Genomic DNA, 12,262 nt, shown 5'->3' with positions numbered 1-12,262 from the left:
AAAAAAAATTGGGAAGCTGGAGAGATGGTTCAGTGGTTAAGAGCACTGACTGCTCTTCCAGAGGTCCTGAGTTCAATTCCCAGCAACCACATAGTGGCTCACAACCATCTGTAATGAGATCTGACATCCTCTTCTGGAGTGTTTGAAGACAGCCACAGTGTACTTACATATATAGTAAATATATCTTTAGAAAAAATTTGGTATTTGTTCACACAATGCTGTGTGAACAAATACCAAGAACTTTTGGTCTCACCTTTCTGTTTATGGTATATTATTTTCTCAAACAACAGACACTTGGTAAACTCTTCATCAATATCATTCAAGATCCATTATCAGAAAAGATTTACGCACATTATCTTAAGGACTCACCATTATTCTCATACCTCTTGTATTTTATACTAAGTAAGTCTCTTCGGGTGTATATTATTTGTCATAATTGTTTTTTAATGATTTAATTTTATGTATGTGTGTTTGTGCATGTACATCTGTGTGCAGGTGACTGCAGTGCCCAGGGTATTGGACCCTCTGAATCTAGAGTCAGAAGTGGTTGAGGTTGGCTGATGTGAATGCTGGGAAACTGGTTTTCTACAAGGTGTTCTTACCTTCTGGGCCATTTATGTCATCCCTAACATATTCACTTTTTGATCCCAGGACTGTGGGTATAATGCTTACTAAGCCATGTGCTAGCTGAAATGACCCATGCAAGATAATATAGCCTTCAGAACACCAATTGCAGATACATACCTTCCTCTGGAGCATGGTATGCAGCCAAAGCATTCAACATATCATAGATAACTTCCTTTATAGTATCAGGAATGACAGGCAGAGATGAAGGTTTCAAAGGTGTTGTCTTTACCAGCTGTACAGCATTAGGACCTTTAATTCTAAGATTCTCAAATTCGTCATCTGAAGCTAGGCCAAAATCAAACAGTAAAGTCAGACAATAGAACACTGGTATTCACTATCAACAAGAAAGTACCCAGAACAAGGATTGTGTAGTACATAAAAGCAGGAGAAATAATTCTTTAAAAATTAAGTTCAAGTCTTTTATTTAAGAAATCTACCTTTTATAAACTATAAACAAATTTTGTTTTGTTTTTTTAAAGTTTTTCAAGACAGGGTTTCTCTGTGTAGCTCTGGCTGTCCTGGAACTCACTCTGTAGGCCAGGCTGGCCTCGAACTCAGAAATCCGCCTGCCTCTGCCTCCCGAGTGCTGGGATTAAAGGCATGCGCCACCATTGCCTGGTGAAATGTTTTTATATTTCAATAAACAATCTAACAATTTTGTAAATGTCTGTATGAACTTCTGAGAAACTTCATATATCCCCCAAGTCTCCTAGAAATGGATCCAGAATCCAATCCAAGTAGAAGTGACCGTTCTCTTCTGAGATACTTTTATTTTTCCTTTCAATTCGTGTTTACCATGGGTTTAGGCTAGCTGTTCAGTAAAATATTTCCATAATTTGATACTAATGTAATTACTTCCTCAATGAAATAAAGGCATTAACTTTTGGTTAAGAATACAGGTAGCACTGTAAACTTTTCACTGGATTCTGTCACCCAAACAAACAATTGTTTTTCAATGATCACACTATAGAGAAACCAACTGCAGTTATTTAACTTTTATTGTCACATCAAGATGAATGCTTTGTAGGTAAAGACTAGAGTGAGTGAATCCTTGGGAGCTGCAGTAAGGCCAAGAGAAATTACTGGGAATTACATACAGAATTTACTGAGTCAAATGCTCAACCAATGTCTCAATATCTGCCTAAAGAGAATTTTCTGAAAGAATAGTAGCAAATGAAACTGACCAGTTCCTGAGCCTCGAGGGGCTGGAAGGGCAATGCGGATACAGCAATTGGCTACTTCTGTGAATATGTCTGGATTGCGGCAGGCAGCTGGTCCAAGGACTCGAAGGATATAGTTGATTTCCCGAGAACCGAGGCTGCCAGATACAACACCAGATGTAGTACTTCCAGCTCCACTTGTAGCTGCTGAGCGAACAACCTAGTAAAAAGCATTGTCAATTTAAGTAATAAGAGAAAGATACTCTTGTTCTTCAAGACCCTTTAAAATTAAAATAAGTCTCATATACAAGTCATAAAAGATTTCAAAACTAAATTCTTACATGAATGTTATTGAGGTGCATCTGATCACACATGCCATATAGTTTCCACATTTAAGTGTAGGCTCTAGACTCCGCAAATGTTGTGATTTTAAGCTATAATAGTTCAATTATATTTAACATAATAGAACAATTTCTTCATGCTTTATTTAGTCAATCATCACTTTGAGATGACAGCTAAAAGAGCTATCAAATTTATGTATAGTATCCTGCGATTAAAAACCTTTAAAAATATATAATCTTTTGGGGATATTGTATTTTAACAAACTATTCATGTTATCTAGTATAGCATATTATAATCGTTAGAAGATCTGGCTTATCTAGCCAGTTATATTTCTTAATTTAAAATACAGAAGTTTTGCTTTATATGTAAAGCCATGATTTATACTTTACACAGTTGTCTACTCTTTGATATTAGACTTGTATTTTCTTGATATTATAAACAATATTAAAGACTTTTGTATATGCATTTTTATATAGCTGATATTTATCATGAGGCAAATCTTTAGCTATAGAATATGTAGATGAGTAATGGAAAGAGTGTGTACAGTTGCAGAGACACTAAATTCAGTTCCCAGAACCTAAGATGAACAGGCTACTTAGCTACAACTCCAGTTCCAGGAGATCTATTGGACTTTGAGGGCACTGTACTTTTTTGCACATACATACCAACAAATTTTCAGATTTGGTGCAGTTGCTTCTTTGTAGTGAAATTTAGCCAAACTACTGCAACAGCTTAAACAGCTAAACTGGTCTTAAACCTAGACTATATCATGTGGAAACACGTGGTTTTTTTTTTTTTTTTTTTTTTTTGGTTTTTCGAGACAGGGTTTCTCTGTATAGGCCTGGCTGTCCTGGAACTCACCCTGTAGACCAGGCTGGCCTTGAACTCAGAAATCTGCCTGTCTCTGCCTCCTGAGTACTGGGGTTAAAGGCATGTACCACCAAGACAGTAAGTTTTAAAAAACCCAATTTCTAGAAGGTTCTCTTACTCTGCACCATGAAACTGTCCTACAATGATGTAGCCTTACCAACCAATCATGCCTTTTGCTACTTATCTTCTTTTGTTCCTGTTATTGTCTGCTTCAATTTAATACTTAAGTCTTTCAAAGATTCCCTTCATTCAATCATGTTTTGTACATAATCTTAGCTTTTTAAACATTTGGGTTTTTTGAGACAGGGTTTCTCTGAGTAGCCCTGGCTGTCCTCGAACTCAGAAATCTGCCTGCCTCTGCCTCCCAAGTGCTAGGATTAAAGGCGTGCGCCACCACCGCCCGGCACATTTGGGTTTTTGAAAGCCCAAATTCTGTCTATATGTAACTATTTCTTCCCCCACTGACCTCAAATATGCTGTTTTAAACAGCTCTAAGTCTCGTGATTTTGGACACGTGATGCAAAACCATCTTGAATGAAGAATAAAAAAATTCTAATGTTCCAAGAAAGAGAGTGAAACCTACTAATATTTATATGATTACTGAAAAAGATTTAGTAAGAAGAATAAGAATTCAGCAAAGGTATTTAGGAGGTAAAAAGATTTGCTGATTATGATATTTATCTCTTAATTATACTAAATGTAAATATTTTTAGAATTTTTTTATTTCTTCCACTAATATATTCATTTAGTTCTAAAATATAAGAACCTATTTTCTAATTTTTACAATGATTAAAGGCCCATCAGTGCACAACAGACCAGGAACATTAAAGAAAAAAACCCAAATATACAGACAGGCACAAGACTCCAAAAATACTGACCTTTTCCATAGTATGACGAAGAGTACAAGGATCCTCAATGATGTGCCTTAAGAGAAGGGTGACTAAGGGGGTAAACCCATTGAAACCTGAGCTCTGAGTCAAATTCAAGATCATTCGTGTACTCTTCAGTTCTGCAAACATCATGGCATATTTGTGGTCTCGGGTGAGCCTCAAACAGAGACGAAGGGTGGCATGCAAAGTGTCTGGGTCCACAGGGACTCCCAGCATGCTCACACAGGCACGGATTAGAACAGTCACCATATCTTCTGTCAGGCCCTGGATTAGGATCTCCCCAATTTTTGTTTCATCCAGGTTTGCCTCTTTTTCAGTGTTTGTGCTCTCTAGAGCTAAGGGGATATCTACAAATTGAAAAAAAAAAAGTGTTTTCAATTTGACATTTTACTCAATCTCTCTCCTTCCAAAATAAACAGCCATCACTTGAGCTGAAAAACACCTAATTCTAAGACCAGATGTAAAGGTCTTAGGAAAAGACCATCTGTCTGTCTCTTTGAGTTCCAGATATTAAGCCATAGTACCTTAAAACATGTTAATATACTCATAATGAGGGGGCTGGAGATATGGCTCTGTGAATAAGATCATGTACATATGGCAGAAGACTGAGTTCAGTTCCCAGCTCTACTGTGGGGTAGCTCATGACTGTCTCTAAGTCTGGCTTAAAGGGGACTTAATCTTCTGGCCTCCAAAGGTACTGAATACAATTAAACAAATCCATTCTTTCACAGTTAAAACAACAACAACAAAAGGATTAAAAATTAATGCAGGGTACAAAAAGTACACACCTTTAATTCCAACTACTTGGGTGATTGAGGTAGAAGGATTTTGAATGAGACTAGCTTGAGCTATATCCAGCAAGAGCAACCACTTGGAAGGAAAAACAAATGCAAAATGTAAGGCACATACCATTGCCTTTATTTTCTTTATGTTTGATATCAGTCTCCTTGCTTTCTTCCAGTGTCTTCTCTAGTTCCTGTCCATTGCTGCTTTTTGAGTTCTTACTCAGTCGTGGCACCCGGAGGAGAGTCAGCATCACAGGGCGTCGGTTTCCTGTTTCTTCATTAACCTAAGAATTCAGACAAAACAAAGCTGGATTTAGAAGTAGACATCCTACTCCTTAACCTGACAGGACTGAAACCAGAAAAAATAAAGTAAAATGTATATCCTCTTTTTAATAAAGTTTACACTATAAGTTGAGCATGTACCTGCACCATTGTAGTGAACTGGACAGTGTATCTTCGTCGGCCTGCAGTGAATCTTACACTTGTTTCTCCAGATTTCCAGGCAGAATCAATGGTGCTGTTGTTGCTAGCACTGTAACTACACCAACGCCCAGAGCGGTCATCAAACCAGCGCCAGTTGTTGCTGTTGGACTGTAGGTACTAAATAAAATGCAAATGCATAAAGTATCTTCATATTTCCTGCAACTTATTGTCAAAATAATCAGCAGCTATCAGTAGACAGCTGCTTAAAACTAATGCAGGATAAAAAATGTATATTCAATATACTTTCAAGAGGCTTTCTTTATTTCTTGGTCTTTTTCCAAGCCAAAAACCCCTGACAATTTCCTATCTTGACAACCTATTCTTCCCTTTGTTTTAAATTATCTTTGATAAAAGAATTATGATCCTGAGAGACATAAGGAACAAATGCTACTAAGAACTTACTGAGATATTATGGAATACTACAATCTTTGTTTCAGGAAAATATTTCTAGAGAGACTGCAGTTTTTTTTCAAGTAGCAAAAGAACATACTAATTCCCAGAGTAAGATCTTGAGGCCTTTACCAAATAGTTCCAAAAATAATGGCAATGCTGCTGCTGCTACTGCTAACAACAACAACTTGAACTGTTCATTTAAAAGAGAAACTTAACTAATGAAATCCCTCAAGAGTTGTATTTTTGTGGGATGATTTTACAGTTTTCACTTCTGATCTTTACTTTTTTCTGTTTACTATTGCTGCAAGAAATGAAATGGCCATGTAAAACACACACACATAGTGCTTCACATACCTTAGTCATTTGGGCTCTTCTCTTTGATGAGATGGCTGTCTTTTCATAAAAGTCAATAAGGAGCAACACTGGGGTGATCCACCTAAGAAGAAATTATTTAGTGTAAGGCAGAAAACTACACAAATTTGGAAAATGTCAGGTATTTTATAGTTGTCTAAATAAAGATCTCAAGATTTATTTCACATATGCTTCAGAAAACTGATTCAGACCCTAAACGCATAAGCCAAGTCTCAGAGAAACAGAAGTGAAACCAGGATAGATAAAGAGCCACTCACTTTGGGGTCTGGACTTCCTTTTGCTCTTTGGCAGCCTGTAGGCAGGGTTGAACCACTTCTAAGAGTTTGATTAGGACATTAAGAATGCCACTTGATTCAACCACCCAGGCACAAGGTAGCTTCAACTCCTGATTAAAAAAGACACAATCAAACAAAGGTTAACATTTATACAACTAATTAAATGCAAATTCTATTCCTTATTACCTATGAGCCGAGCTATGTGGACTCACATTAGTTACTTAAGAGTGTTCTACATTTTGGTTTCCTCATGAGTTAAGAGAAGTCATATCTACTTCCTCAGTCATTGTAATGATTAAACATAGCATCAGGCATAATAATGTGTGTTTAAATGTAGAAAATGGCTTCATAATAGTCACTTAGGCTACACACTCTTTTGGTTTGGTTTTATAAGCCAGGGTTTCTCTATATAGCCCTGTAGACTGGGCTGTCTTCAAACTCAAGAGATCTGCCTGCCTCTGCCTCCTATCACCACTACCACTCAGTAGTGACTATGCAGCCTTAACATTTAAATTGTTTTTGATTTATAAGGAAGCATTAAAATATTCCAAGAAAACTAAGATAATAAATAATGATTCTTAACAGCAGTACTATTAAAGTGTTTTGCTTTTTAACAGAAAACCATTATAAGTAATAATAGATGGTTATTTAGTAAAAGTAACATATGTATATATATGACATAGGGAAACAATCATGATTATTTAAATGAAAAAGACTAGAAAGGAAAAATTAGTAAATCTTTTTAAATGAGATTCTTTTTTTAAATATAATAATATTATTATTATATTATATTAATATATAATTATATTATTATAATTATAATAATATTAGAACTTTTTAAAAATATTATAATGTTACGGAGGATCATAAACATGCAGTTCTTTACTTTCTCATTAGTATCTAATCTCAAAGCATTATAAAATTTTAACTCATGAGCTGGGCAGTGGTGACATATATCTTTAATCCCAGTGCTTGGAAGGCAGAGGCAGGTGATTTCTTTGAGTTCAAGGCCAGCCTGGTCTACAGGGCTAATTCCTGGACAGGCTATACAAAGAAATCCCCTTCTAGAATGATATCTGACTGGTGTGTATGCCTTTTACACATGTACATACTCAACTACAGTGACAGAAACTGACCACCATCTTTTGACTTAACACTTGTTCTAAAAAGTTCTTCTTGCATTATATTCATAAGTGATATATATAAACTTTCCCAACACAGAACCTTCTACCCCTAACCTCATGATGCACATTTTTAGTCTATTGGTACACGTGAAATACAAGGACCATATTTTGAACTTCTCTCCAATTCAATGTATTGCTAAGTGCAGGGTAATTCTTCAATAAGTGGATTACACGGGGCAAAAGATCTGTTACCTCAAAAAGTAGTGTTAAAAGCAAGATTCTAGTAGCCAAATTGGAGGCCTGTGGCAGGGTAGCCATCTGACTGATCCACTCTGAAACTGTTTTTGTGTCACTTGTTGTTAGAGGAAGAGCAGCTTTGATCAATACATCAGCAGCTTCCCACACCTAAAAAAGGCAAAAAACAAACAAACAAACAAACAAAAAACCAAAAAACAACAACAACAAAAAAAAAAAACACAAAAAAACAGCCAAGTCATGTACATACAGAGTAACCCAGTCTGTGAAAATATTAAAAAACTTTAAACATAAACATTCCCTCCAACCTCAGTATATTTGCAGAAAAGTAGAAATAACAACCTATTTATGATAGAGAGTGAATGTTTCAAAAGAAGACACAATCACTAACAATTATTCTAAACACTTTTTAAATTTTACTTTTTTTGTGTACCATGTGGGTTCTTGGCAGGTAATTACTTTTACACTTTGCTAAACCAGCTATTCTTAAATTGTATTACAGAAAGCCTGAATTCTAAACCAAAGGGCATGAATGTAAAAAAAAAACATTTTTGGTATACATAGTAAGCTTCCAAAAGATTCTGCCAATCTTTACTTCAACTAACTACTAAAATTTTAGAACAGAAGCATAGTTTTAATTTTTAAAATATTCAATTCCTTAAAATTAGTATAGGGATATCACTGATCTTCTTTATTAAAATTTAACCTTCCTCAAACTAATTTAATTTGTGTAACCATACATTCCAGTAAAAGATTGTGTATCTAGTTTTCCTTATGATTATCTTTCTATTTATTAAAAATTTATGCTTTGGCTAGCTGCCTAGAAAAAACAGAGATGCTTGACTTAGAAAAGACAATTTTGAGCCTAGTGTAGTGCACTGTGTTCCAGGTTCCCAATTTTTGTGAGCTATCATCCGTGGTAAGCTTTAGTGATATAACTGTCATTCAGCTCTTTCTGCTCCTCACACATATTCCTGTGATACACCCATCACATTGGTTCCACTTGTTTTTTTTAAAAGCTAACAAACAATCCTTATGTTTCCATTGTCTCCAAACAGATTTCTTCTCTTAAATGATACCCAAGAAAAGATTTTATAAAAAAACATCTTAAAGACTTAAATACATATAATGATACAAATTTATAAAGATATACAAATAAATGCTACAGGGATATTTCTCCAAGTAGAGATTGGGGATACTTTGTTTCTTATCCCAACCCAATAATTAGAACAGAGAGGAAACAAACACTAAAAATAGTAACAAAACTGGGTTGAATATCCATCAGAAAATCATACAAAGGGGAAAAAATTAGTATTTTCTGAATATGAAATGTAATTTAGCTCAAACATAAGACTTTTATTCTACATAACTCTGCTTTTACCTTCTGAAGACTATTTTTTTGGTGTGAAATAAATAAATTGAGGAAGATAACCAAGTAGAGTTAGATTGCAAGCAAAAGAATGCAAGACTTTTTCAGAAATGAAGTTGACAGATAACAGTAAAACAATTTTACTCCAAAATCCGGTATTCTGAGAACTTACCTGGTTGACAACTTGCTTTAGAATCATATCACGATAGTCAGCTCCATTACGTTTGATAGCTGTCATGATCAGATCACAAACACGGTACACTGTATCAGGCAACTCATCAAGAAGATGGAAGCAGCCTGGTAACATTGTATCTGTGAAAGTGTGGAGCTCATCTTGTTCCAAGGGGTCAGCATCTTGAAACTTCTCTAGACATTTAGCTTCTTCCTCTTCTTGCTTTTCTCGAGCTTTACGTTCTTCTTCCTCCTTCCGGCAAGCAACTTCCTGGAGGTGGAAAAGTGGGATAATATATGCCAGAGGTAAAGAATAAAAAATTAAGTACCTTACCCAGTGTTTGAATATCATCTACATTGTTAAAAAGTTGAATATTTCAAAAGGGCATGGCAATGAATGCAACACAATAGCTAAAGAGGTTAATGCAATATAGGAAAAACAGACTAAGAGCACACAAAACCATTGTCGGTTGAAATTTGTAACATCGTATGTACTATTCTCAAGAAAACTCATTTTTAGATCCTATCCAATGTTTCCTTCCAGTGTGGTAAATATCAGTAACATTATATAGCTAAGTTTGGACTACTGGTTACTACTAGTTCCATTTTGGGTTTTATTGACAACAAAGACTAATGCTTCATTTGAATCATCTACAGCTTCATTTTGGTTGATAAAAGTTAGCTAAGTAGATCAAAACGTTGAGATGAATAAGTATTCACTCCCCCAACTTTTCCTACCATTGTATAGTGATTACAGAATACAAAAAAATAGTATTCACAGAAATACACAGATTAATGGGACAAGATACTTTTGAATGCTAGACTTTAGTTACCTCAGGTGACTCTGCCCTTTGATCCATTGGAATATCCTGTCCCAGAGACATAGCAATTGCTCTCATCATCTGGTCCTCTTCTGACATGCTAAGATCCTACAAAGTAACAACAGAGAATCCAATAAATATAAAAATCCCCAAATAAGGAAACCAAAAAAAACAAAAAAACAAAACCCTCATAAGGAAAGGGAATGAGACTAGAATATTACTCTCTCTAATTAAACCAAAGTAAGGCTTATGTGGGTACCAACCACTACAGGGACAATGGGGAAATTTACAATGAAAATTAAGTAGAGAAAGAATTCTGCAAACAAAGCACTTAAAAAAAAAAAAAAAAGGCAGCATGGTCAGGGAATAGAAGATCCTAGCAGTATATTCTGAAGCTTTCAGAATTAGTACATAAAGCATAGGCAAAGGACATGGGTAAAAAAGGCTCAGCAGCTAAAGTAATACAGAAAAATGTTAAGATTTTTCTGTGTCAACTCACCCGAACAACTCCTCCTATGATCGGAGGAGGGTGGGTTAAAAGGTACTCTGTTGCTTGTTCCATCGTACTGGTATTCAACAGTGCCTCCATGGCATGTTCTCTTGTGAAACCCATGTCCATGAGCTATATTAAAAACAAAAACAAACAAAACAAAAAAACCAAGAGCCCAGAGCCACATTAACACAGAAATAAAACAAACAAAACAAACAAAAACAGAAAAAAAAAATCAAATAACGAATTGTTTATGTGAACTAAGAGTACTTATAAGTCAGAACAGTAATTTATCATCAATGTTCCTTTCATTTTGGTAGTTATATAATATCCAAACATTAAAGTTGCTTATTGATGTAAAGAACCAATATATGTCTCAGCTTCATCATCTCAAAATGAAGGCCAGGGTAGATGGTTACTTTAACTTGAGATACACAGAAGTATAAATTGGCACCTATTTTCTGAATTAGAAACTTGTAACATACAGAAAATCTATCTATAAAACTGATCAAGGATTTCAATTACCACAAAGTGATTGTGAAATAAGATATACCTATAAGAGTTTGTATATATATAAACCTATACCATAGCATCCAACTAAAAGAAATAGACTAATTTCCTGAATAAGAATATAATTATATATACATACTATTATACATTAGTATAAAATCTCAAAATTCCTAAACACGAACTTATTTTTATAATAAGACATAGCAATGCATATATATAGAGAGAAGACAGATTTGAATAAAGGAAACTTCATACTTAAAATTTTGAGGAAGTACCTAGCATGAGTAGAAAACACTGCTCCCAGAAGACATGGATCATATTAAATAAAAATCTTAGTGCCAGGCATGGAATATGTTACTAAGAGTATTATAATTCAAGAAACCTCAGTGTCCCTTTAAACAGCACAGGATATATTACCTTTGTTTTTGGTTGCCAATGATTAGCTAGGTTGTTCAGACCCCATCACTGAAGATGTAACACACTTTGGTTACAGGACACAGAGAAATCAAATTATAATGGAGCTAGATTATGTTTCGATGCTGGCTAGCTTTCACAGTGCCAGAAACTGCTATGCAGGTCACTTGGGGAGAAAAGTAATTAACAGACTTACCCGGCTGTGAATCCAGGCATGCTACAATTCAGACCCCATGCAATGGTGGCATGATTATTATGGAGGTAACTAACTGCTTCCTCATTGGATTTGAGGATTGGTCCACAGGAGGGACCAATATATATATATATATATACCTGGTCAAAAGCCCCTGGCTGAGAAAGTCATGTACTTAAGCTAACTTTTCAATATTTATACCTATAGATTAGTGTTGCATTCAGCCTTTAAAAGAAGTTTCTGCAGAGACTTTTACTCCAAGTATTGAGAATAAGCAACTTCAATTGCTCAGCCCATATTAAACCCACCCTCCAAAGGCTTGGGGAGTATGGTGGAAAAGGGGTCAGAAAGATCTTAAGATGGGAAATGAAATGGAATGCTTCTCAAATGCTGCTTTCTGGACATGCATGGCCCTTGCACTCATGAACTCACAAGAGTTGTAGTTACCTGAAACATGATGAAGCCAATGAACATTCAACTAAGGATGGTGAGGGGTTCACAAAGCCCCACCTCTAGCTGAGGAGCTATTGATAGTTTGTGGCTGCTGGGGAAGAGAGAGTAATTCAGGGTCTGGCAACTGTTAAGCTTTCTATGTTCCAGTGGCTGGCCATATACCTACATACATGCGGTCAGCATTAAAGGGACTCAGTGGGTTATTTAAAAAAAAAAAAGAAAGAAAAATAGAACACGAAGGTAGGAGGGAAATAGGTTGGGGAAA

General features: G+C 35.5%; 1 protein-coding gene across 21 annotated transcripts in view; it reads right to left on the bottom strand.

Annotated features, from left to right (window-relative positions):
- The window catches only part of Huwe1 (HECT, UBA and WWE domain containing E3 ubiquitin protein ligase 1), a 137,472-nt gene that overhangs the window by 39,113 nt on the left and 86,097 nt on the right, over nucleotides 1-12,262 (bottom strand). For 20 of the 21 annotated variants that reach the window (XM_029473129.1, XM_029473137.1, XM_029473130.1 and 17 more), the window contains 11 exons: nucleotides 10,437-10,559; nucleotides 9,950-10,045; nucleotides 9,118-9,387; nucleotides 7,574-7,726; nucleotides 6,180-6,307; nucleotides 5,905-5,986; nucleotides 5,098-5,274; nucleotides 4,799-4,958; nucleotides 3,878-4,236; nucleotides 1,812-2,007; nucleotides 745-912 (listed from right to left, as the gene is read on the bottom strand). In XM_029473129.1, coding sequence (XP_029328989.1) covers nucleotides 745-912; nucleotides 1,812-2,007; nucleotides 3,878-4,236; nucleotides 4,799-4,958; nucleotides 5,098-5,274; nucleotides 5,905-5,986; nucleotides 6,180-6,307; nucleotides 7,574-7,726; nucleotides 9,118-9,387; nucleotides 9,950-10,045; nucleotides 10,437-10,559 — 1,912 coding nt within the window. The remainder of the gene's footprint in view (nucleotides 1-744; nucleotides 913-1,811; nucleotides 2,008-3,877; nucleotides 4,237-4,798; nucleotides 4,959-5,097; nucleotides 5,275-5,904; nucleotides 5,987-6,179; nucleotides 6,308-7,573; nucleotides 7,727-9,117; nucleotides 9,388-9,949; nucleotides 10,046-10,436; nucleotides 10,560-12,262) is intronic. The other variant, XM_029473132.1, reaches the window with a different exon arrangement.

This window comes from Mus caroli, chromosome X (assembly GCF_900094665.2).
Source record: "Mus caroli chromosome X, CAROLI_EIJ_v1.1, whole genome shotgun sequence".
In the NCBI taxonomy this organism is placed as follows: Eukaryota; Metazoa; Chordata; class Mammalia; order Rodentia; family Muridae; genus Mus; species Mus caroli.
This window is presented reverse-complemented; position numbering and strand designations above follow the sequence as displayed.